At 52.0% G+C, this 22,243-nt stretch overlaps 10 protein-coding genes across 10 annotated transcripts; 3 read left to right on the forward strand and 7 right to left on the reverse strand.

Moving 5' to 3' along the window:
* Nucleotides 1-412: 412 nt before the first annotated feature.
* cdc48 (AAA family ATPase CDC48) lies at nucleotides 413-3,450 on the reverse strand (the record flags this gene model as incomplete). Its single annotated transcript, XM_025712274.1, has 6 exons — nucleotides 3,135-3,450; nucleotides 3,043-3,070; nucleotides 2,919-2,974; nucleotides 2,608-2,857; nucleotides 1,049-2,540; nucleotides 413-999 (listed from the first exon to the last, which is right to left on the reverse strand). The coding sequence occupies exons 1-6, from the start codon at nucleotides 3,182-3,184 to the stop codon at nucleotides 413-415; spliced, it is 2,463 nt and encodes an 820-aa protein (XP_025567056.1). The 5' UTR covers nucleotides 3,185-3,450.
* Nucleotides 3,451-4,156: 706 nt separating this feature from the next.
* On the forward strand, nucleotides 4,157-5,322 carry BO88DRAFT_91656 (gamma-glutamylcyclotransferase family protein). The gene has a single exon (XM_025713256.1). The coding sequence runs from the start codon at nucleotides 4,443-4,445 to the stop codon at nucleotides 5,064-5,066; it is 624 nt and encodes a 207-aa protein (XP_025567057.1). The 5' UTR covers nucleotides 4,157-4,442; the 3' UTR covers nucleotides 5,067-5,322.
* A 36-nt stretch (nucleotides 5,323-5,358) lies between these two features.
* Nucleotides 5,359-6,558, reverse strand: BO88DRAFT_400902 (uncharacterized protein). Its single transcript, XM_025705707.1, has 2 exons — nucleotides 6,273-6,558; nucleotides 5,359-6,184 (listed from the first exon to the last, which is right to left on the reverse strand). Exons 1-2 carry the CDS (start codon nucleotides 6,488-6,490, stop codon nucleotides 5,404-5,406), a joined length of 999 nt encoding a protein of 332 aa, XP_025567058.1. The 5' UTR covers nucleotides 6,491-6,558; the 3' UTR covers nucleotides 5,359-5,403.
* A 436-nt stretch (nucleotides 6,559-6,994) lies between these two features.
* BO88DRAFT_431728 (uncharacterized protein) lies at nucleotides 6,995-8,732 on the reverse strand (the record flags this gene model as incomplete). Its single annotated transcript, XM_025709315.1, has 1 exon — nucleotides 6,995-8,732. One exon carries the CDS (start codon nucleotides 8,730-8,732, stop codon nucleotides 7,131-7,133), a length of 1,602 nt encoding a protein of 533 aa, XP_025567059.1. The 3' UTR covers nucleotides 6,995-7,130.
* Nucleotides 8,733-8,736: 4 nt separating this feature from the next.
* BO88DRAFT_400903 (uncharacterized protein) lies at nucleotides 8,737-8,988 on the reverse strand. Its single transcript, XM_025705708.1, has one exon. It carries the CDS (start codon nucleotides 8,976-8,978, stop codon nucleotides 8,787-8,789), a length of 192 nt encoding a protein of 63 aa, XP_025567060.1. The 5' UTR covers nucleotides 8,979-8,988; the 3' UTR covers nucleotides 8,737-8,786.
* A 1,397-nt stretch (nucleotides 8,989-10,385) lies between these two features.
* Nucleotides 10,386-11,285, forward strand: BO88DRAFT_449153 (Mpv17/PMP22 family protein; the record flags this gene model as incomplete). The annotated part of the gene is made up of 4 exons (XM_025710472.1): nucleotides 10,386-10,490; nucleotides 10,570-10,845; nucleotides 10,903-11,169; nucleotides 11,229-11,285. The coding sequence occupies 4 exons, from the start codon at nucleotides 10,386-10,388 to the stop codon at nucleotides 11,283-11,285; spliced, it is 705 nt and encodes a 234-aa protein (XP_025567061.1).
* A 332-nt stretch (nucleotides 11,286-11,617) lies between these two features.
* BO88DRAFT_356588 (DCN1 family protein) lies at nucleotides 11,618-13,661 on the reverse strand. The gene is made up of 5 exons (XM_025703736.1): nucleotides 13,506-13,661; nucleotides 13,345-13,388; nucleotides 12,554-12,624; nucleotides 12,325-12,499; nucleotides 11,618-12,261 (listed from the first exon to the last, which is right to left on the reverse strand). The coding sequence occupies exons 1-5, from the start codon at nucleotides 13,587-13,589 to the stop codon at nucleotides 11,835-11,837; spliced, it is 801 nt and encodes a 266-aa protein (XP_025567062.1). The 5' UTR covers nucleotides 13,590-13,661; the 3' UTR covers nucleotides 11,618-11,834.
* A 494-nt stretch (nucleotides 13,662-14,155) lies between these two features.
* Nucleotides 14,156-15,013, reverse strand: BO88DRAFT_440571 (ribosome biosynthesis protein NIP7; the record flags this gene model as incomplete). The annotated part of the gene is made up of 4 exons (XM_025709808.1): nucleotides 14,871-15,013; nucleotides 14,384-14,805; nucleotides 14,233-14,334; nucleotides 14,156-14,179 (listed from the first exon to the last, which is right to left on the reverse strand). The coding sequence occupies exons 1-4, from the start codon at nucleotides 14,887-14,889 to the stop codon at nucleotides 14,156-14,158; spliced, it is 567 nt and encodes a 188-aa protein (XP_025567063.1). The 5' UTR covers nucleotides 14,890-15,013.
* Nucleotides 15,014-15,118: 105 nt separating this feature from the next.
* On the forward strand, nucleotides 15,119-17,388 carry BO88DRAFT_400907 (nuclear export protein Noc3). Its single transcript, XM_025705709.1, has one exon. The coding sequence runs from the start codon at nucleotides 15,155-15,157 to the stop codon at nucleotides 17,222-17,224; it is 2,070 nt and encodes a 689-aa protein (XP_025567064.1). The 5' UTR covers nucleotides 15,119-15,154; the 3' UTR covers nucleotides 17,225-17,388.
* A 327-nt stretch (nucleotides 17,389-17,715) lies between these two features.
* Nucleotides 17,716-20,709, reverse strand: BO88DRAFT_379516 (uncharacterized protein; the record flags this gene model as incomplete). Its single annotated transcript, XM_025704490.1, has 2 exons — nucleotides 20,499-20,709; nucleotides 17,716-20,420 (listed from the first exon to the last, which is right to left on the reverse strand). Exons 1-2 carry the CDS (start codon nucleotides 20,629-20,631, stop codon nucleotides 17,716-17,718), a joined length of 2,838 nt encoding a protein of 945 aa, XP_025567065.1. The 5' UTR covers nucleotides 20,632-20,709.
* Between the last annotated feature and the right edge of the window lie 1,534 nt (nucleotides 20,710-22,243).

The raw sequence follows: 22,243 nt of genomic DNA on the forward strand, positions 1-22,243 counted from the left end.
GTGTGGCGTGGGTGGTTCGTTTGTTTCGTGGCTGGCGTGTTGGTATGGTGTTTTGGTTTGGTTTATCTGGATACTTCTTGTCAGGCTATTGCTTACGGCGTTGCTTTGGTGGTTTACTACGGACGGCGTTGCATTATCCTGATACCAGCATGGGCATGTATGCATGCCTCATTATTTTGTACAACAGTGGGGGGTTGTCTACCAAGACGTGCAATTCATTTACTCTTTAAGCTTATATTATGGTACTCAGTATGCGAGACAGATATTCGCAATCTCAGAACGGGAAAGGAAAAGAAAAGGAAACTGTAACCCAATACGAATTTCGACCGGGGCTATATCCCGGCCTCAAAACCCGCTGTTTCTAAGTAGTAGTAGTGCAGATGGATAACTAACTTGGAAACATGCAACCAATCTAGTCATAGAGGCTGTCGTCATTGCCGGCTTCACCGAACGTGTTGTTGTCCGTCACCTCACCCGCCGACGGGAAGCGGAAGAAGCTGCTGCCACCCGAGTTCTTCAGGCTCTGGGCAAACGCCTCGTAGCGACGGATCTCCACGTCGCTGACGGAGCGTCTGGCCGACTTCATCGCCTCCTCGAAGTGTGCCCGGGTAAGCTCCGGCACCGGGTCCTCCTCCTCGACCTCCTCGTCCTCCATCTTGATATCCTCGCCCTGAGCCTCACGCTGCTTCTGGCGTTCAATGTCAGCGCCGATAGACTGCTTGATGGCAAGCTTGACAGCACGCTGGGTCACGAAGCCGAGATCAGCACCGGAGAATCCGTGGGTCTTGCTGGCAATGAAGGAAAGGTCGATATCGCCAGCGATAGGGGTCTTGCGGAGCTGGGCCTTGAGGATGCTCTCACGAGAGGCTTGGTCGGGCAGAGGAACGTAGACCAGGGTGTCAAGACGACCAGGACGGACCAGGGCGGCATCGAGCTGCTCAGGTCTGTTCGTGGCACCAATGACGAACACGTTCTTCTTGGAGGTCATACCGTCCATCTCTGTTTGGAAGTTAGCAACTACTCAGGTACATCGAGACAATCAACTTACCAGTCAGAAGCTGGTTGACGACACGGTCAGAGGCACCGCCGGCATCACCGACAGAGCCACCACGAGACTTGGCGATAGAATCCAGCTCATCCAGGAAGACAACGCAAGGAGCAGCGGCGCGGGCCTTGTCGAAGATATCACGGATGTTGCTCTCGGACTCACCGAACCACATACTCAGCAGCTCAGGACCCTTGACCGAGATGAAGTTGGCAGCACACTCGTTGGCCACGGCCTTGGCAAGCATGGTCTTACCAGTACCGGGAGGACCATAGAACAAAACACCGCGGGAAGGAGAAAGACCAAACTTCTGGAACTTCTCGGGGTGGTCGACAGGGTACTGGACGCTCTCGATGAGCTCGCGCTTGACCTCCTCGAGACCACCAATGTCCTCCCAACGGACGTTGGGCACCTCGACAACAGCAACCTCGCGGAGAGCGGAGGGGTTGGAGACACCGAGGGCGTAACGGAAGTTCTCCATGGTAACACCCAGAGAGTCCAGGACCTCCGCGTCAATGGTGTCCTCATCGAGGTCAATCAGATCCATCTTCTCACGGATCTGCTGCATGGCGGCCTCAGAGCACAGAGAGGCAAGATCGGAACCGACGTAACCGTGGGTCTCGGCGGCAATGGTCTCCAAGTCGACATCATCACCCAGCTTCATGTTCTTGGTGTGGATCGAGAGGATCTCCAGACGGCCAGTGGGGTCGGGGATACCGATGTCGACCTCACGATCGAAACGACCGAAACGGCGGAGGGCGGGGTCGATGGAGTTCGGGCGGTTGGTGGCGGCCATGACAACCACGTTGGAGCGGGCCTTCATACCGTCCATCAGGGTCAGAAGCTGAGAGACGACACGACGCTCGACTTCACCGTTGGTCTTCTCACGCTTAGGGGCGATGGAATCGATTTCATCAATGAAGATGATGGCAGGGGAGTTCTTCTCGGCTTCCTCGAAGGCCTTGCGCAGGTTGGACTCGGATTCACCGGCCATCTTGGACATGATCTCGGGACCGTTGATCAGGAAGAAGAAAGCGCCAGTCTCGTTGGCCACAGCACGAGCCATCAGAGTCTTACCGGTACCCGGAGGACCGTACATGAGGATACCACGGGGAGGCTTGATACCGATGGACTTGAAGAGCTGGGGGTGGCGAAGGGGCAGCTCGACCAATTCACGGATCTGAGCCATCTGCTTCCTGCAGCCACCGATGTCGTCGTAACCGACCTCGTTGAGGTTGCCCTCCTCATCCTCGCGCTGGATCGGCTCACCCTCGCAGTGGATGATGGTATCTTGGGCGACGATGCCATACTCTGGGGGATCCACCTCGACAACCTTGAATTCCACTTGTCTCATACCACCTCTTACTGTGAACAGGTCTCCCTGTCTCACGGGTCTGTAGGCTTCGCGGAAGTAGGGGGCGAGGTAGACATCGAAAAGGGAGCCAGTGAGGCCCTCAACGGTGTCGGCGATGGGGAGAACGGCAATACGCTTGGCCTGTAGATGAGAACAAGCGAGGTCAGTAAGAAGTCGCTTGGATAACGCCGAGAGCAGTAGAACTCACGTATTTGATGTCGGGGCAGGGGTGGACGGTGATGATATCGCCGTGCTTGACACGCAGGTTGTGTCTCACAACACGGTTGATGCGAGCGCTTCCGTCATCAAGATCATCATCGGCCAAAACAATCAGAACGGTGTCCTTGCGCTTCTTGCCCTTGACGAGAACGGTGTCACCCCGGAACAGCTGGAGGGTGTCCATTGTGTTGTTGGAGAGAGCAATAACGGAGTTGTCATCGTTGACGGCATCGGTGACACTAGCACCCAGACAGTCAGTACCCAACCAGCATCCCCGCACCAAGGCCAGAGCTAGCTTACATGAGGGAGTTGGGCTTCTTCTTCTTCTTCAAGATAGCCGTCGAGGTGTCGAGTTCCTATTTCGCGATGGTTGTTAGTATTCGCCATCAAGGTCCCTTCCCGTTCTGCAGACAAAAGTCTTTACCTCTTTCTTGTCGGCGCCGGAGGCGTCACTGTGCGATGAGGTTAGCTTCTTGGAACGATGTAGAAGTTGATGCCAGAGGTTCCATCACGTACTGGAGGTTCACCCTCTTCTTGTCGTGGGTGTGATCGGGTTCTGCGCTCATCTTGAGGGGAAGCTGGATAAGGCGCGTAAAGCAACGTAGACACTTGGGTACGTATCAAGGACTGTCGCTGTACCGGATTTGGTGAAGCTCGGCAACAGGGACAAAGAGGAAAATGAAGGGGGATGGGAAAACGAAACAGAGATACAAATCCCACCAGACCGAAAGAGATGGCGGAGGGAGGGAAGTAAATTGACAGGATGAGATGGGATGGCAGAGGGGGAGGGAGTTGGAAGTGAGATCGGAGGATGGCAGAGAGAGAGCTCCAGTTAAGAGGTGACGATAGTGCCAGGCCCTACCGGGGGCTTGATGACTTAAGCTGTTGCAGATTCACGAGCCACCAAACCCGGTTGCCGCCACCGCCTGGGGAGGAGAGAGAAGCGTATGGAAGCCGGTCGTATCCACTCTTGATCGTCCCCCAACTAACCACTACTACAACTAACTAGTATTTATCTGGGGTCAACTAATATTTAGGTGTTGTTTCTCCATCGTTGCTTTATAAGCCATGATGCTTTGCACAAACTGAGTCACTGTGGCTGTTTCCCCCCTCACTCTGCTGTGACTGTCGGGGATATGCGTGTGCATTGCACCGCCCGGTAACACTGTGTCCGTGTCTGTACATCTGCCTGAGGCAGCTATCCTCCCTGCATGCATGCACGGAGTGCTTCTATGACAGCCAGGGCATGGCATCAGTCAGCCTGGACCAGCCCAGGCTGTCTCTGGCTCTGCATTTCCATGCCCAAGGCACTGTCAGGACAATAGCCTTGTGGTGGGCGGCGACTGCCTTGCCGGCAACTTGCTGCCTATGAACGGGACTTCCCTATTCGGCAGACAAGGGTATACATGTACCATCGAACTGACCAGAGCCGTGTGAACCTGGCTTTCGCCCAGTTGGCGAGTTCATCAGAATACTGCTCCCCTATATAGTGCTATGTGCACACAGGGCTATGTTTGCACGCCGGGGCAACAGCTCGACCAGTCCTGGTGACTCGAGCAAATGAGTATTCACAGCAACATTCTGTCCAACATGGCCATCAGTATATAAGTTTCTGTTAACGGCCTTGTATAGCTATATACCCATCACCTGTCCATTGCTATCTCTTTAGCTAACCCCCCCATGAGCGAACGTTAATCACACTGAGACATTTCCCGCAACGCAACACGAGACTCTCTCTCCATCAGGGGACCACTGATACTACTACCGATAGATCGTTTGCTTGCCTCATTTGATTAACCTGTCCCACTCTTATAACTCTAAGTCATGGACGATAAGGCTGATTACCCCTCGGACTTCCTGCAAGCACGAAACAACACATTGACAGACGATGAGGTAAACCATCTGCTCGAGAAGCCGGGCTGCGCAGCTCGCTTCGTCTACGGAGTCCTCATGCTCCCCACAGCACTAAAATACTTCCTCGACATGCCGCAGACCACGGACATTGCCAAATGCATGATGCACGCAACTGTGTACGGGTTCAAGCTCTACCACTTCAGCCCGGACAGCACACCCGTCATGCTGCCCTCAGAGGACCCGCAGCACCGAGTCGAAGGGATGCTCATCCTCGGATTGAATGAAGAACATCGCAACAGAATCTACGAATATGAGAGCGGGCTCATGAGGCTTGTCGATGTGCGGGCACATGTCACTCAGCTGGACTCTTTCGAGGGCTACGATATTAGCAGTGTGCGGATTGTCGATGCGGGGGCGTTCGTCTGGAACCAAGAAAAGGTGGACGAGGCGATGAATGAGCTTCCGTCGACAGAACAAGGTCTGTATACCTGGCCTATGGATGGACTGTTGTGTAGCCAGATATATCGGAATATGCTTGCGGCTCAGCGCGCGTCGACGATCGATTTGGCGAGAACGTCGGCACCGAATGCTTAGGGGGTGGTCCAGCTTGCTGGGAACATGGATCCAATGAGTAGACGTTCTGGCTTGGTTACTTGGCGTTTGGTCGGTTGAGGGATCTAGACTGTCTATTTGTACGACGACTATGATTTGCTCGGGTGTCAGGTGTTGGCTTGGTAAATAAATGGATGTGTTACATGGACAGATGAGACCCTTTCCTAGCATAGCAAGCTAGTAAAATTATCCGTCTTCTCCATCCCGATCTATATCTATAGTATACCACCCTGCCAAGAACAACTAGAAAAAAAAAGAACCATACGCAATAATCGCTCAATACAACATGAAACCCACCCCAATCCCATAAGATCCCCTACTACAACCCCGTAGCGACCCAAGAATCCCAAACCTCCCAAGCCCCGGCCATAAAACTAACCAACCCGGTAAAATGCTCGGGGAACCCAATACCCTTCTCAAAGCACCAATGAAGACACAACGGCGCCCAACAAACATTATTAACGAGACTCTTCCTCCACGCCCGAATCTCCTTCCTCAACGCCTCCCTCTTCTCCTCCTTCCCCTTGACACCCTCAACTCCAGCCTCCTCCTCCTCCTCCATCTGCTTCCTTCTCCTCAACACCGTCCCCCTCCAAAGCACAAAGAACTGGAAGAAAATATGTCCAAACCACGCCCTCGTACTCCAAATATACCACTTATCGATGCCGCCCCACCGATCCACGAACCGCTTCGACACGATCCCCTTCTGCGCAAGATACCCCACGTTCTCGAGCGCCTGGTAGATCACGTTCACGAACACCTGCAGCAACGTCAGGATGTAGAGGGGTTTATCTGCCGGTGGGTGTTTCAGGGTCTGAGAGCCCCATGTCCAGAGGGGGAAGAGGCCGAGGAGGCGGAGGGTGAAGCGGGTTTCGGACATGAGGGAGGAGAGGGCGAGGAGGGGTGATTTGGAGGAGGATGATGATGATGTAGATTTAGGGTTGGGTGGTGTGGAGGATTTGTTGCGTAGACGAGCGAGCAGGCTGAGACGCGCTTGCAATGCGATCCATGGTGCTGAGGAGAGGATGTGGTGTAGTGTGTGTGCGAGGTAGCCTGTTACTGCCAGGACTCGTTCCTGGCCGGCGGCGGTGGATATGAGTCTGTTGTGTGTGGGGGGTGTCGGAGTTAGTGGGATTGAAGCTCGGAGGTGTTTGGTTTGAGGATGTTGCGAGAAGGGCAGTGGCTCACCTATCGAACCGGTCGACTGTCCGGTCTGTCGCCTTGAGAGCTGCCAGCAGCTGTTGGCGGCGACGTCCAGCGCCGGTTATTGACGATACCGGTGGTGGTGGTGGTGGTGGTGATGGTGAGCGACAGTCGTCCTGCGGGGGGTTCCCCTCATTGTTGTGTTTTTCGTTGTCCGCGACAGCAGCGGGTGGAGAGGAGGGTTCGGGTTCGTGTTCGGCCATGGTGGTCTATTCTCGCAGTGGTGATTATGTCGACATTGCTAGAGTCTGCGGACACTGGGGAGTTCGGGGACTTTATTGTCATGGGGGGAAATAGAGCGAGCGTGATCGTCAATCCAAGCATCTGACCAGCAGCTGCGCTTGGCGCGGTGCCGAGGTTCGGAATTGGCTCGGAATGATGGGTCCTGGTGGGTGGATGGATGGACCTGCCGCGGTTGGGGGGATGCCGACGGTGTGGGTTTTGCAGATTAGATGGTGATTAGATACTACTAGAATAGATACTACTTATGTTTTGATTTCCAACATCCAGATAATGACAAACTGGAGATTGCTTTTCATTATTTTAATGATTAATTAGTTAGAGAAGAAAGACTTTGCTGTGATCATTGACCTGTCGGCTTATTCTGCTCAGGCATATGAGAAATTAGTACATGAAAAGGAAATTTTCGTACCCCCACATTAGTTACTTAAGGAAAAGTAGTGTTCACGCAGGAGCCAGGATTCCGTGCTCATCCCGCGAAGAGCGGATCATCGTAATAGTAGCAACTTGATTGCCGTCACCACTGGCTGAATACCCTTCTGGCTGTACGCCAGTAATATTTCGCTGATTTTTGGGCGCTCGTATCTTTGGTCGATCATTACTTCAGGAACGGCGTTCTCTGTCCTCCTCTGCACGAGACGCGAAATCAAGGAGACAACCGCCCGACTCGTCATCTTCATCGTCCTCGTCGTAGTCTTCATCAGCATCGTCTTCTTCTTCTTCATGACCTCTTCCGGACCAATGGTCTTCTTCGTATTCTTCATTCACGGTTGCCGGGACTCTAACGATAGTACGCGGGGTGCGAGAACTGACGTTCGGGCGGCGAGGATGCTTGTTAATACTGTTCCATGCGCCTTGGGCAGTCGCTGGCTGTCCTGAGATAGTAGAGCTCCGTCGAGACGTTCCAGATGGTCCCGCTTGCGACGACCCTGCTTGCGGGTTCCTAGCGGTCGAGTTCGTGGAGTGTGAGCTAGACGAACTGCCACTTGCCATGAGCCACTCAGGAATTTCAAGATGAGGAGGCGGAAGGGGCGCGGTGATTGGTGCAGCAGATGGCTGAGTAGATTGCTGAGTAGATAGCTGAGCAGATGGAGTAGCGAGTGGTTCTATAGATTGAGCAACACCTGATGCGGTAGGAGGAGCGTTGGTAAAACAACCAGCAACGGACCCAGCAACTTGGGCAGTAAGGACCGGAAGAACGGTGGTAGTCGGTTTGGTATGTTTAGACGAACCGGACCTCTTGGTCGCCTTATCCACAAGCTTCTTCAACAGGGCCGATGGTGATTTACTGTCCTCAGCGAGCGATGTGCTTGATTCAGCTCCGGGACGTGATGGAGAGAAACGTCGGAGACCCAAGTTCCTGACAATGTTTGCATCCGATATGCTGCGGTCACGCAAATCCCACTGACTGGGAGCCCTGACAGCCGTGTCTCTGCACACCTCGTTAATGCTGCCCCATGCTCGTTCTTGAAGATGAGGTGCACAGTTGTAGCAGGCGCGATGGCTGCAAGGAGGGTAGACTGACGATTGTAGCAAGGGGCGGTCTTCGGAAAACTGGTCTGGATCGGTATTGGAGACGTCTTCGACAAAATCCACGTGCGGATTCTCGTCGTCATCGTCATCGTCATCGCCTATGCCATAGATGACTCCAGTCACAGGGAAAGCAACAAGATGTTCGGAGTGTTCTGCGGCAACTGTCTGCAGGACCCTAATTTTCTGCCACATCAATATTCTCTTCTGTATTTCCGTGTAGTGACCAGCCTTGATGGCGTCGGATATCCAAGGACTGAGGACGGGGGCCTGGCCCGGTTCCATGCGGTGGGAGAAGCCGGTGATGTCTACACCACAACGATAGAACCAACCGAGCGCCGGGACAAGGCCACAGGACTCGCATGTCTCGTGCTTGTCAAGTGCATGCTCATGAAAGACGACATCGTGTTTGCAATAGGGGTCACCGCAAGCTCTAGATTCTTCCTCATTCCACCCCGAGAACGGAGGGAAGAGACGGGGTCTGCCGTCCTCTCGACGAGCCACAAGGTTGAAAAAAGGATCAACAACCGGTTCGAAAGCAGCATGCCGATCCCATCTGACGGATGAAGGCTCACTGTTGGGGGGTGGGAGGAAGACTAGCTGAGAGGATGAGTCTGACCTTTCCGAAGGGCTCTCCTGACGTTCCTCCTCGTCCTCAGGTAATCTAGAAGACATGATTCTTCAAGTAGTTGAGTTGACCAAGTGTGACACAACGATGAAAATGGTGATTCAAAGGATGCCTCCTGATGATGAAGGCTTCCTGTGAGGAAGGAAAACACGTCTGAGTGTTCGTTGAGACATCGTGTGAGATGTGGACGTGTTAGGCCTCTTCACCAAAGACCGGGTCCAAAGGTCTCGGCACTCAAACGCCTCAAACGAGCATTTGCTATTAGATGCTTGCCAGCACGGTAGCAGAAGCATTGTGAACGCTAGGTTAACATGCACATGGCCTACAGATAAGTAGTGCCATAAAGGCAAGGCCTAGGGCTGTGATGAAGCATTCATCTCTATATAAGCAGCATTATGTGAGCTACATTTTCTGCCTGTGCAGTTGTTAGTGGATAGGAACTGTGCAGAGCAGATTTAGAATCAGAAAAATACCCAAGATGAGTGATATATTGAAAATAAGCTCGATTATTTTCTGTTCCTGGCTGCACTCGGCGTGCACCTTTTGGGCCAGTGCCCTTTCCTCTTAGGGTATAGACCATCTGGAAATACCGGATTTTTGAGATAAGCCTGAAAAGGAATCATAATGAGTTCAATACTATATATATATTCCAGATTGAGATAATGCCTGGAAAATACAGAGAATCCTAGCAGATATAGCGAGGCATCGGAAAGGTGGACATTGGAACCCTTAAGATAGATGCTTGCCCGCATGTCGGAGCTGACCGAAAGGCGGGCAGCCCGAGGCCGCGGGTATTAAAGCGGCGACATTCGCCATTTGCCGATGAAGTGACCGACAGTGAAATTATTATTGTCTTTGATTATTGACTGCTTTCCTCCTCCACATTCCCAACAGCAATAATCAATCACTGCTATCTACTAACTAACTATTCAACTATCTATCTACTCACTCACTAGTCGAATTGACTTGACCAGTTGTGTTTGGTGAAGTTGGAACTAGATTCCTGTCTCCTGTCAGCTTAGGGCAGGTGCTGGTCCCTCCATTGAATTGATCCGTGGATTAACTATTATTATTGACTGGGTCTCTCTCACTACTGCTCTTATCCGCGTTGACCTTCCCCATATTGTCTGTGTTGCTGCATCTCATTTCAGACTCGCTCAGGAACTCTTCCGACCTCGGTAAGCTTTGGCTCATCTTCCCCGAACAAACCAGCCTCCTTCCTTTCCCTTGACTCGTTCCCGTTCGTTCCTTAGCCTCGTTAAGTTACTAGTTGTTTTGGCTGGCTGCTGTTCAGCCAACAATCCCATCTTCCCTCTCCCCCTGCTACTCCTTTTCCCTGCCGTTCTATGCGGGACAGCGCATCTTCCGTCGCCAACCCCATGTTTTCCACCTAATCTCAAATCTCACCTCCCCTCTGTCTGTCTGTCTGTCCTACCTTCTTTCCCCAACCCAAAACCCACTTCATTCCTCTTCCTCTCGTTCTCCATCTCCACCAAATCTCCATTGTGGTTCCCACCCCACTCCCTTGTCTGGCTTGGCTAACCGTGTCCCGTAATATCCGTAGCTGCCGTCTTCGTGACTTTATCGTCTTCTGGCTCCCGTCCTTCTTAATTGACCATATCGCGCGCGCTTAATCTTCTTCTCTTTCCTCACCTTCAGCCTCACCCACACCCTCAACCACACCCACCAGATCAGCAAAAATGTCTGCCAAGTTCCAGGACGAGGCCGTCACCTCGATACGGGAGGATACAAAGGAATTGGTCCACAAGGTTGGAAACCGGTTGACTGGCGATGGCTATCTCGCTGTATGTTTTGCGCCTGTGTAATCGCACCCCCGATGCGTGTTTACAGTCCACTGATTGAGACAATGCGCGTCCATTATAGCTCTACCTCCGCCAACTGCAGTCGAACCCCCTGCGCACCAAGATGTTGACCTCCGGTGTCCTGTCCAGTTTGCAAGAAATCCTGGCCTCGTGGATCGCCCATGATGTCAGCAAGCACGGTCACTACTTCAGCGCCCGTGTCCCCAAAATGGCCCTCTACGGAATGTTCATCAGCGCCCCGCTGGGCCACTTCCTCATTGGAATTCTGCAGCGGGTCTTCGCTGGCCGGACTAGCATCAAGGCCAAGATCCTACAGATCCTCGCCAGCAACTTGTTGGTATGTCCGATCTGAAACCCTATTTTGACGTGCGCTTGGAATGCTGACGCGACGCAGGTCTCCCCCATCCAAAATGCCGTGTACCTGTGCTGCATGGCAGTTATCGCGGGCGCGCGCACCTTCCACCAGGTCCGCGCTACCGTGCGGGCCGGTTTCATGCCCGTCATGAAGGTCAGCTGGGTCACCTCGCCCATCGCGCTGGCCTTTGCCCAGAAGTTCCTCCCCGAGCACACCTGGGTGCCTTTCTTCAACATTGTCGGGTTCGTCATTGGAACCTACGTCAACACGCACACCAAGAAGAAGCGTCTTGAGGCTCTCCGCAAGGTAAATCAGCTACGTGACGATCCCGCCGACGCGACCAGTCGCTAACCTTAGCACGACAGCGCTACGACCAACGCCGTGGACCCGGTAGCGAGTACGACAAGGGCGACTACCGGTAAACGATGTAAATATACTGTATCTAGCTTATGACTACCGACAGGGCAGTGTGGACTTTCCAATAATGGTCAGTTAGAGCAGTCCGTTCACTCGGGTACGTCTCCCGAACCCGAGAGACTGCCGGAATGAGCGGCTGCCTCAGCCCAGCCACCTTATCGGAAAGTCCACCCTTTCGCTGTCATCCATTTCATTACACCCATGACATCCTAATCTGACCCGGATATACCTCTGATGATGGAGCTCTGGCGTCGAGATGAAGATATGTTTGCCCTGCCCCTGTTATGATGAACATGTTTTATCGATTTTCTATTCTCTTCTTCCTTGGCGACACCACCATGCTGCATACCTCTTCTGTCTATCACTGTCGCCATAGCTTTCATACCTAGTATAACAAAATACCAAGATATAAAGATTCCCCACACCATCCCTTACCATGTAATGATAATAATCATAAACCCATCCCATTTATCTACCTAACCGTCGTCGTAGACTACTAATCAAATCTCACATCAAGAATGATTAAGAAGAATAAAAAAAAAAAGAAACACCACCTACTCAACCTCCATATCCTCCCCCCTCTTCTTCTGCACCCACTCCACGAAATCATCCAACGCCCCCGGCCACGCCCCATCCGCACTCCACCACCCAAAGTTCTCATCCTCCATCGTCTTCCGCATAAACACCTCCACCTGCTCCCACAGATCCTTATTCACCGGCCTCTTCCCCCTCTCCTCCAGGAACTCAGTCCACCAATCCAACCACGGAGTCGACTCCGTGTTCCACTGTACCCCGCCATTCTGCGGCGTGAAGAACAGCCGCCATTGCTCCGCCGCAATCTCGAACTGCAGGTTCCGCTGGCCTTGCATGCGGCAGAGTGGGAAGGTGAAGCGGTACACCCGCCGGAAGAGGTCCGGTTGGATGGGAATGCGCGCGCGGATGTCCGCGGCGTGGGCGATCATTTTGTCGAGGGTGTCGGCTCTATTTCCACGTATATTAGTGTATGTTTGGAGATGTGTGGGATGGTGGATGGGGGGTATTTACCCAGTCATTCTCCAGCCATTGATGAAGCCCTCGCGGGTGAATTCGCCCATTGAGGGGGATTTGAGCAGTTCGGCAATTCCTAGACACGCTACTTCGTCGAGACCGACTTTGATGTCGCCCAGGTATTTCATCGCTCCTTCGATGCCGATCCCGTCTGGGTTGTCTTCTGGGGCATCTGATGGAGGTTAGTTTTGGACATTTATGAGGAAGGTGGTGGGAGTGGACGAACCTCGATAACTGTCGAAGATCTTGCTCAGTGAGGATGTGCTACCGCCGGCGCCGGAGGAGCTTTGGAAGTATCTGGAGGTGAGGTTGGAATTAGCGACTGTTTGAGATCAGTTGGTTGAGTCATATGGTGGTGAGTGTATGAAGCAGAGGGTGTAGAGAGTGCTGAAGTGGGTGGAACTCTGATGCATGCTTGGATTTCAACACGCAGGCTGGGTGGTCTCATGTGTAAATGTCCCGTTCTTTCTGCTTTTGTGCTAGGCATCCTGCAAGAGCAGTATTTTTTGGACCACTAGGTAAATGGAGATAGACCTCAAGGCAGATTCTCTAAGCGCACGGATGCCAGGTAAAGTGTAGGAAACTCTGGCTGAACGATATCGATGTCGAAATTTGATAACAGACATACTACACGCTTGTGGAGGTCTCTTGTCTGAAGCTGCCATGTGAATAACGTTCAGAGATAGCAGAGACTTGATCGACAGTCGTTTACTGCACATCGCATGCGACAGAGTGACATCTGACAGCGTCAGATTTACGTCTTCAGCTGTATCCGCCATGGCTGAACAATGAGATGTTTCAGGATGGCCTGCGCCAACACCTAACAGTACCTTGATTCAGTCCCGCCGGACGAGGGATACAGACAGATGAGACGACGCCAGGCCTAACGTATTGAAATAACCAAGCGAGGTATAAGATGACCAGGTCCCTTGGACCGTGGGCCACAAGAGTGGAAACGCGATAGCATAGCCAGGAAGTAAAAGAGAGGGAGAATAGAACACAAAAGCATATACTCACGCATCAATAGCTTGTTCCACATTCCAGCGAGATGCTTTCAAGAACTATGTGCATGCGACGAGTCAGTCATGGAGGAACACGTGATGAGCGCAGATAAGACTGGTTGGGCGATATGGCATCTGCCGAAGGAAGGGCAAAAGAAGCAATGAGACAGTGTATACCTTTGCAGCTACTGCATCTTTGGCTTGGGTGAGGTTCACGAATTGCATTATACATTGCTTTTGAGCAGTAGAGTAAGGCGGCATGGTGGGGTGAGGCAGGCAAGTGGCCTGCGGGGAAAATATTGGCAGATGGAGGGGGTGTAGAGGCTCGTTAGGAAGCCAACGAGAGAGTGAAGATGTGAAAGGTTGGTGGCTGTGAGCACACTGGCTGCAAAGGTGAGGAAATATACAGAAGTGTTGTTAATCCGCTGCTGAAATGACTGGATGGGGAAACTTCACATCTCCGAATCGAGCTCGCTGAGTGAGAGGTGCCCGTGCACGTGCCCCGCATCTAATATTCTAATCTTCTGCCAGCTTCACATCACATTCCCCAACACCACCACTTACGTCTGCCATCTGGTGGAATTGACTTGCTATTCAATATTCTAGGTGATACAGCAATGTCTGTAACAGTCTAGTCTACTTTTATCATGCTACGGATGTCCGGCAAAGCCGAAATCACAGAAAAATCATGAGATAATAGATGGATAAGGTGAATTGAGAAACACTTTTCTAAATGTACAGACAGACGACTCCAGAACTCCTGCGAGAATGCCCAGGTATCTAGTATGAATCTCCCATGTTCGATCCCGCGTATGCAAGGCTTTGGCTTAGGTCGTAAACAGAGTATCTTCCTAAAGGAAAGTTAGCAAATTGATACGGTGGATATGACACTTCGTCAACCTACCTCTCTCAGGTACTCTCCAATATCTGCCTGACGGAACACCACGTTGGCTGTGGGCTCCAATCTCCGGGTCTCAGCACTCGACCGGGCAGTCACACCGAATCCCTATTGTCTATCAGCCTGGGTTACCTCAATCCAGCCAAGGGCCTCTTACCAATGGCGTATCATTCATATCCATAACAATCACACCAGCATTCTCCGGGCAGTCCTCGCTGAATCTTCCGACGTGGGCCTTGGCCACGTTGGAGCCATAGAGGAACGGCATCACACCGTTCTGCTTGATCCACACCTTGTAGCGCGCATGGGGAGCGAGGACATCCAAAGCCGTAAGCTGGATTCTGAACTTTCCGGTCTTGGTGAACTTTCCGATGCAGGTTCCGAGGGTGAGGAGGTTGGCGCGAGGGATGCTGGTTGCGAGGTTCGCCAGGGAAAGTCTCAGGTAGTATACTCTGCTGCCGTGAAGACGGAAAACATAGCGGTCGTTGGCATCTTCGGAGCCAGAAGGAGGAGCGATCAAGTTGTTAAGACTCCTTCCAGTGTAATTGGCCAACTTCTCGAACAAAGTCCGGGTTTCCTCTAGTCACAAATGTTATGAGAACCCATGCGCAAGAATCACAACAGACGGGGATGGTTGCACCTACCTTCGGTGAGTTGACGCATCTTGAAAGACTATTTCAGTTCACTGCACTAGATGCGAAAACTGAAAAGAATATCAACAAGCAGAAAAGCGCAGGAGGGTTTCCAGACGCGATTGCGATGCAGCCTTTGTAAGTCGAAGCTCCGCGGGAACAAAAATTCTAGACAAGGTGGAGCGGCCGCCTTTAGCGTCCAGGTCTTGGCACCGCAGGAAAAAAGTTTCGGACAGTCAACCCGCGCAAACAACTTGCCGCTACCACACCCCAGAATATACCCCAGGCACCGCGAAATGGCTCCTGCACGTACGACTAAACGGAGACGGGTGAGCCCTCCTGGAGATGAGGAGCGTGGCTCCAAATCCTCGGGTGGTGCGTCTACCAGCGACTTCTACAGCAATGCCGCCGAGTGGGACCTCGAACAAGACTATGAGCAGCGCCCGCGCAAATTGGGCAAGAAGGACAAGGAACAAACGAGATTGCCTATCAAAACTGCGGAGGGTCTACAAAATGTGGCAGAACCGGAACCTGAGCCGGAGGCTGAAGAATCCGACAGCTTTCTGGGTACCGATGACGACGAGGATATGGAGGATGCGGATTCCGATGAAGATGAGGAAGAGGTTGAAGAAGAGAAGCCGAAGATCCCATTGAAGCTGCAAATTATCCAGACCAAGGAGGAACTTGCCCGACTTGCTACGTTGATTAACGAAGATCCGGAAGACAACATGCCGCTGTTCAAGACAATGGCCGAAATCATGGAGAGGGGAGAGCATGTTGCGATCAAGAAACTCGCCTTGGCCGCCCAGGCCGCAGTGTACAAGGACGTTATTCCTGGCTACCGAATTCGACCCCTCGGCGACGAAGACCTGTCCGCGAAAATCTCCAAGGAAGTGCGCAAGCTACGGACCTTCGAACAATCCCTCCTTTCGAACTACAAACATTACGTCCAGAAGCTGGTGGAACTCACGAAACCAGCCAAGAAGGACGGCCCCCAGGTGGATCCTGGCCTCAAGAGCATTGCGATCAACTGCGCCTGCAACCTTCTCCTTTCCGTGGCGCATTTCAACTTCCGTAGCGAGCTCTTGAAGATCCTCGTCAACCGCCTCGCCCGTAAACAAGTCGATGCCGATTTCGTCAAATGTCGCGAGACAATGGAGGAGGTTTTCATAAGGGACGAGGACGGAGTCGTGTCCCTCGAGGCTGTCCGCCTACTATCGAAGATGATGAAGGCCAAGGAATTCCGCATCAACGAGACCGTCCTGGATACCTTCCTCCACCTCCGTCTGCTGTCCGAATTCTCCCGCAAGGCGTCAAGAGACAGAATCGATCGCGAAGAAGAAGAGGAGACCCCGCAATTTGGCAAGAAGCCCAAGCAGAAGCGCGAGTTCCGCACCAAGCGAGAACGCAAGGTCCAGAAGGAGCGCAAAGCAGTCGAGAAGGACATGAAGGAGGCCGACGCCCTGGTCTCCCACGAGGAGAGAGACAAGAACCAGGCAGAGACACTGAAGCTCGTCTTCGGCGTCTACTTCCGAATCCTCAAGCTCCGCATCCCCAAGCTCATGGGCCCCGTCCTCGAAGGTCTGGCCAAGTACGCCCACCTGATCAACCAGGACTTCTTCGGTGACTTGCTGGAAGCACTCAAGGACCTGATCGGCCACGCGGATCGAGCCGAGGAGGAAGAAGAGGAAGAAGAGACAGACGAAACCAACGAAGCGGAGCCAGCCACGACACGCGACGCCCAGCGCGAAGCCCTCCTCTGTACCGTCACAGCCTTTGCACTCCTGGAAGGACAAGACGCCAGCAAGGCCGCCAGCACACTCCACCTGGACCTGAGTTTCTTCGTAAAACACCTCTACCGCTCTCTCTACAACCTCTCCATCAACCCCGACGTCGAATTCAACCCCGACAAATCCCTCCGCCTCCCCGACCCCAACTCCCCCGAAGCCAACCCTGCCTGGCGATCCAGGAAGAAGGTCAACTTCCAAACGCCCATGGTTCTGCTCCTTCGCTGCTTGCAATCCACTCTTATCTCCCGCGCACACGGAATGCCCCCTCCCGTCCGCCTAGGCTCTTTCTCGAAGCGCCTGATGACATCCTCGCTCCAGCTGCCCGAGAAGTCCGCCCTCGCGACACTGTCGCTCATGAACCAGGTGGCCAAGCATAATGCACGCCGCATCTCCTCACTGTGGCACAGTGATGAGCGCAAGGGAGACGGTGTGTTCAATGCGTATGCCACTGATATTGAGGCGACTAATGTCTTCGCGGGCACGATCTGGGAGGGAGAGTTGTTGCGCCAGCATTACTGTCCTCAGGTTCGGGATGCTGCGTTGGATGTAGAGAAGATGATTGCGACGCGGAAATAGAGTCATTGCATTTAATTAGCGGGTCAATTTTATCTATCATATCTTACGCGTTTTCCAACTTCTCTCTTATATCTTTTTTTTTATATTCATTATTATTATCATTATCTGTTCACCATTCCCATAGAGTATCCGATACCCGGTAAAATGAAACGAATGAGATAACTCAGAGAAAACCCCCCTTTTTTTAACTTCCTTTTCCTCCAACTCCGAATCCATAAATATGCCCTTACAACACCATTGACACCTCACCTCACTCTCATCAATAATCTCATAATACCCGCTCAATGAGATGCCAACGAAAAAAGAAACATACCCTCGCTCGTCATGATAAAACTCAATAAAACATAAAGTCATGACATCGTCCACCTCATAAGTAAAGAAAACAAAAGAAGTAATTGACTGAGACTTGACTGACAGTTCAGCCATTCAGCCAGCCATTCCACTATCATCAATCATACTTTCTTCACCAACCCATCACCATTCAAATCTAATCACTCGTCGACCCTCTCCAACGTCCCACTCCGATGTCTACCAGACCCCTCTCTCTTCCGTCCAAGACTAACAGTAGTAGTAGTGGTATTGGAGGAAATCAGCTCAAGCGGAAGCGGAGGCGGACGACGAGGTCTTGGAGGGGGTCCACCAGTACGACTACCAGTACTACCCTGCGAAGGCGATAGCCCGACAGGAGTAGTATTAGTAGTAGTAGAACCAATAGAGCCAGACGCAGTCGAGGCCGGAACAGGATGTCTGAAAATCGGGTACGGGTTATCGAAGCCCTGCTGCTGCTGCTGGGGAGTTGAGTTCAAGCTGCGAGATGGCACAGCAGGCAACCTATTCTTGTAAACGTCTGGAAGAGGCCAGCCGTGCAGAGTAGGAGGTGAGGAGGAGGTACTATCAGGAGTAGAAGTGCCAGCACCGCCGATTGAAGAGTGAGATTTCGATAGCTTGAGCACGCCGGGACGTCGAGCGGGCGTTGGACTTGGAGTTGTCAGCATGGCTAGCTGGTGCTTCTCGAGACGGATGCGTTCGAGGTCGCGCTCGGCGAGGATTTTGCTTTGCTCGGGGGTGCGTAGGACTGGGTGGATGGTGCTGGGGTCCAGGCTTGGATCGTGGCTGGGATTTGGATTGGGGGTGGTAAGTTTGTCCTGTGCCTTGTTGTTGTCGACAGGTTGAGGTTTGTTCTCCTGCGTGCGGCTGGCGTTACTGTCATTGTCACGGTGACGAAGTAGGTTGAAGAAGCTGCGTTTGGGTGCAGGTTTGTCCATCTTGGGCTGTGCAGCAGATGTGAGTAAGGCTTCGGCTTGTTCGATTGCTGGCACGAGCAGGTCGGGCAGATCGAGAAAAGTAGATGCTTTGGGAGTGGGGGATCCTGAAGTGTCCTCATAGTCATCTTTCCAGGCAACTCGCTTTTCAGTGATTTGGTGATGGTGGTCTCTGACGCTCAGGTAAGCGGAGGACGAGCTATTCACAAGACTGGCACTGCGTAACACGCTCGACGGGGCTGCTTGTTTTCTTTCTTTATTTTCCTCTTGCTCGTGCTTCTTCTTCATCTCACCATACTTCCTATCTTCTGTTCTCGGCAGCAACTTGTCCCTCCCATCATCCTGCGCGCTCAAGTCTCGGTTCACCATCAAAGGAATCGACGGGCCCTGCAGCCCAGGACTGGGGGTCAAGATGCCCTCAGATGCTGGGTTGCCAGGGCCAAGCTTACCCTCCTCTTGGAGGTCGTACCTGAGCTTGCCAATTTCCTCGTGGATGGCAGTGATGATTTTCGACTTGATGACGCGCACTTCGCGTCGCAGCGTGTCGATATGAGCCCTGACATCCGCAACGGCCGTCTGTGCCTCCTTCAGTAGCTCAGTCTGAGCAGCTGCTTTCTTGTTGATGGCCTGAGCTAGGTCAACCATCGTGTCCACATGGCGAAGAACTTGGTCCATGTGCCAGGCGTTTTTGTCCTCGAACGTCTTGACGAGTTTACTGGCCGCATGCTGCACGTGGAAATGGAGCTGCTCTACGTGCGAAGCAAGTTGCTCCTCCAGCGCCGCCGTGTTTTGATAACCTGGGTCTGGTGGCGTAGGGGCGAAGCCACCCCGACCAGTGGAACCCAGAAGCTGCGCTCTATCGACAGGGACCTGAGTGGTAACGTATTCGCTAGACGAGCCATCAGGACCAGCGTGGAACGTCGACGCAGGAGACGCCAATTTCGACAGACGGGTGTCGGAACCTTTCTTGACGGACGAGTCACCGTCCCGGGTTGGCGTGAGCGAAATGACTTCCTCTATACTGGTCACCCCGTGATCGCGACGTGGCAGGTCGGACGTTCTATCAGACAAGATCGTCTCATACACCGATGGGGAGTACGTGCGTGCAGCTTCGCTCTCGCGGACCGTGGATGCCGCACTCTTGGGAGACGCTGGCTCAGCTGCATAACTGCATGCGCGTTGAGGTGTACTGACGACCTCGGGCAGTCTGCTATTTCTGAACTCTCCTGTACGGGCAGCTGGTGACGATCCGCTCAGGAGAACGGCATCGAGCAGAGTCGAAGTATGTCCCTCTTCTGCTTGATTGCTGTGGATGAGCGAATGTTTGAATCTAGCGCCTTCACCACCACCACCACCACCACCACCACCATCCTTCATGGGCGTACGCACAGAAGAATCCGACGCCTTATCGAAATCCTTCAAACAATCATCCAACCGTATCACACTTGACTTCCGTGATAGCGACGATGACCCCGAACTCACCTCCATCACCCTAGGTCTGGGAGTGTACAGCCTCTCGACTTCGAAATTGTTCCCCTTTGCAGCGAAAGAATCTAAAGAAGAAGAATCATCCCGGAGGATAGTGATTTTCGGCATCGTACTTGCCGGTGGGACCTCCTTGCGAAACTCCTTCTTTAGGTCCTTGAAACTGAGCTTGGCCTTGAGAGCCTTGAAGGTTGATTTCTTTTCCGACTTTCTCTCACCAGTCGCTGATGTTGATGCTGCCGCCGCTGTCAAACGACCCGGTTCAGTGAACGAGCGTTTCTTAGCAATGCCTCTGCTCCAGAGACTTCCACTCCCGCTTCCACTGGTAGGCAAGCTAGGGGGAGTGTCGTTTACAATTGAGTTGGCTCGAGCAGTGCGAGGATTTGGCATTGGTAGAGCGAGGTCGGAATCGAAGTCCAATTTGCCTAGTTCTGGCGAGATCGTTTTAACTGTTTCTTTTTGTTAGCTTTCTTTCTTTATTCCCTTCCTTCCTTGCAGTATGAGATGAAGAAAAGAAGCACACATACCACTTTTCATCGAGGAAAGACTACCCTGCTCGGTATCACCGCTCAATCTCATCTGTTCTCTCTCCTTGGCCCGTCGCAGAGCCCACGCATTTCCCTCATTGACCGACATGATGAAGAAGCAGTATGCTAGCATGGTTAGCTGTGTCTTTTTACTTCTCTAATTATTTCCTTCTTTATCGATTCAAGTTCCCCAGGATGAATCAGAACTCACCAGCTTAATCAAGTCCAATCAATGGATGGAACTGGGCTCTGTATTAGCACAGTGAGCAATCTGACTCCTCAATCCTAACAAGAAGAAGATAATACTCTACCTTTCCCAATCAAAACCAACTTAACTCAAACTCAAAGATTAGGCTCCTTCCCTTCCCTATCCCTAATCTTCTGGTTCTCCCGTTCACGCAGACGCTGCCAAAGCTGAGCGGAACGAAAAAGGATCAAAAAAAACGTGGCACGGTAAATCACAGCAGGACGCATTGACGACTAAGCTGTGAGCAAATGGGAATCAATCAATCTTGAATGATGCGATGTGATGTGCGTACGTATCGACGACTAAGCAAAGCAACGCAAAGCAAAGCAAAGCAAAGCACAGCGTAACGTAACGTTAGTAGTGGTAGTAAGTTCTATCCGTATCTGAATTCGTGATGAAGGCGTATCGTGAAGATGAAAATCGAAACGAGACGCGACAGAACGCAACACAACACGAAGATGGATGGATGGATGAATGATACGAGATGAGACGAGGAAACGAGGAGTGAGTCGGTAAACAACATTCTCTACTAGATGTATGCAGATGTGTTTTGTCTGTATGCATGTTTGCATGTTATGTGGGCGCTGGTGTTACTTGTTTCTACTGCTGTGGGTTTGGGGGATATGTGTGGTTGATAGGGCGAGTGAATGAGCGCTGGACTTGGGGTTGGGTTCGGTCTGCTTGATATCGCTGGTGTGCTTTGGGGGAAGAGGGTGGCTGGGAGGGATTGGAAGGTGGTGAAGTCGTGTGAATCTTTGTTTCTACTATGTGCTCTGTAGGGTTACAGGTTTTGGGTGGTGTGAGGGGTGAGGTGTGCTGAAGGAATGGGTTAAAGGAGATGGATGTGTCTGTCTTTATAGGAGTTTATATTAGAGACTGGGCTTGTATTTGAATACTGAGGTCGCGAGAGTTATATCTTGTATCTGATGATGTAGATCATAGGGTTCGGGAAGGAGAAACTACAACGCATGCTTGATCTTGGTTGTCTTCATGTGTAGGTGGTCTAATCTTGGGCATTATGTGAAAGTGGTGTAGTTAAGGTAGAAAGAGGTTGTTTCTCCAGAGTGTACTGTTTTCCATCGTAAATTAGGGTGCTGGGGGGATATTTCAAAGGAGTGGTTATTGGAGATTCCTACGATGGAGTAGCTCTCAGCATACAGGCACGAGAGCAACAACCAACCTTTATAGGCTAAGTCAAGGTCAAGGATAGGTCCCACATATCTACTAGCTAAGATTCTTAAAGTATTTCTAACATCATATCATTATATCATATCATCATGCACATCATTACATACTGGCAGAAAACTGCAACAGAACTACTACCAATCTGACAAAAGGAATGAACGATTTAAAAATGCGGAATCAATAATTCAGACAATTTGAGAGGAGAGCGAAACAGCTCGACAGCAGAATACCAAATACAGGGGAATCGATGGAGAAACTGGTGGGCGCGCGAACTCGGCAACTTCGAACAATCATCGGGTATATGCATGCCAAA

Source organism: Aspergillus vadensis (genome assembly GCF_003184925.1).
Source record: "Aspergillus vadensis CBS 113365 unplaced genomic scaffold BO88scaffold_2, whole genome shotgun sequence".
Taxonomy (NCBI): domain Eukaryota; kingdom Fungi; phylum Ascomycota; class Eurotiomycetes; order Eurotiales; family Aspergillaceae; genus Aspergillus; species Aspergillus vadensis.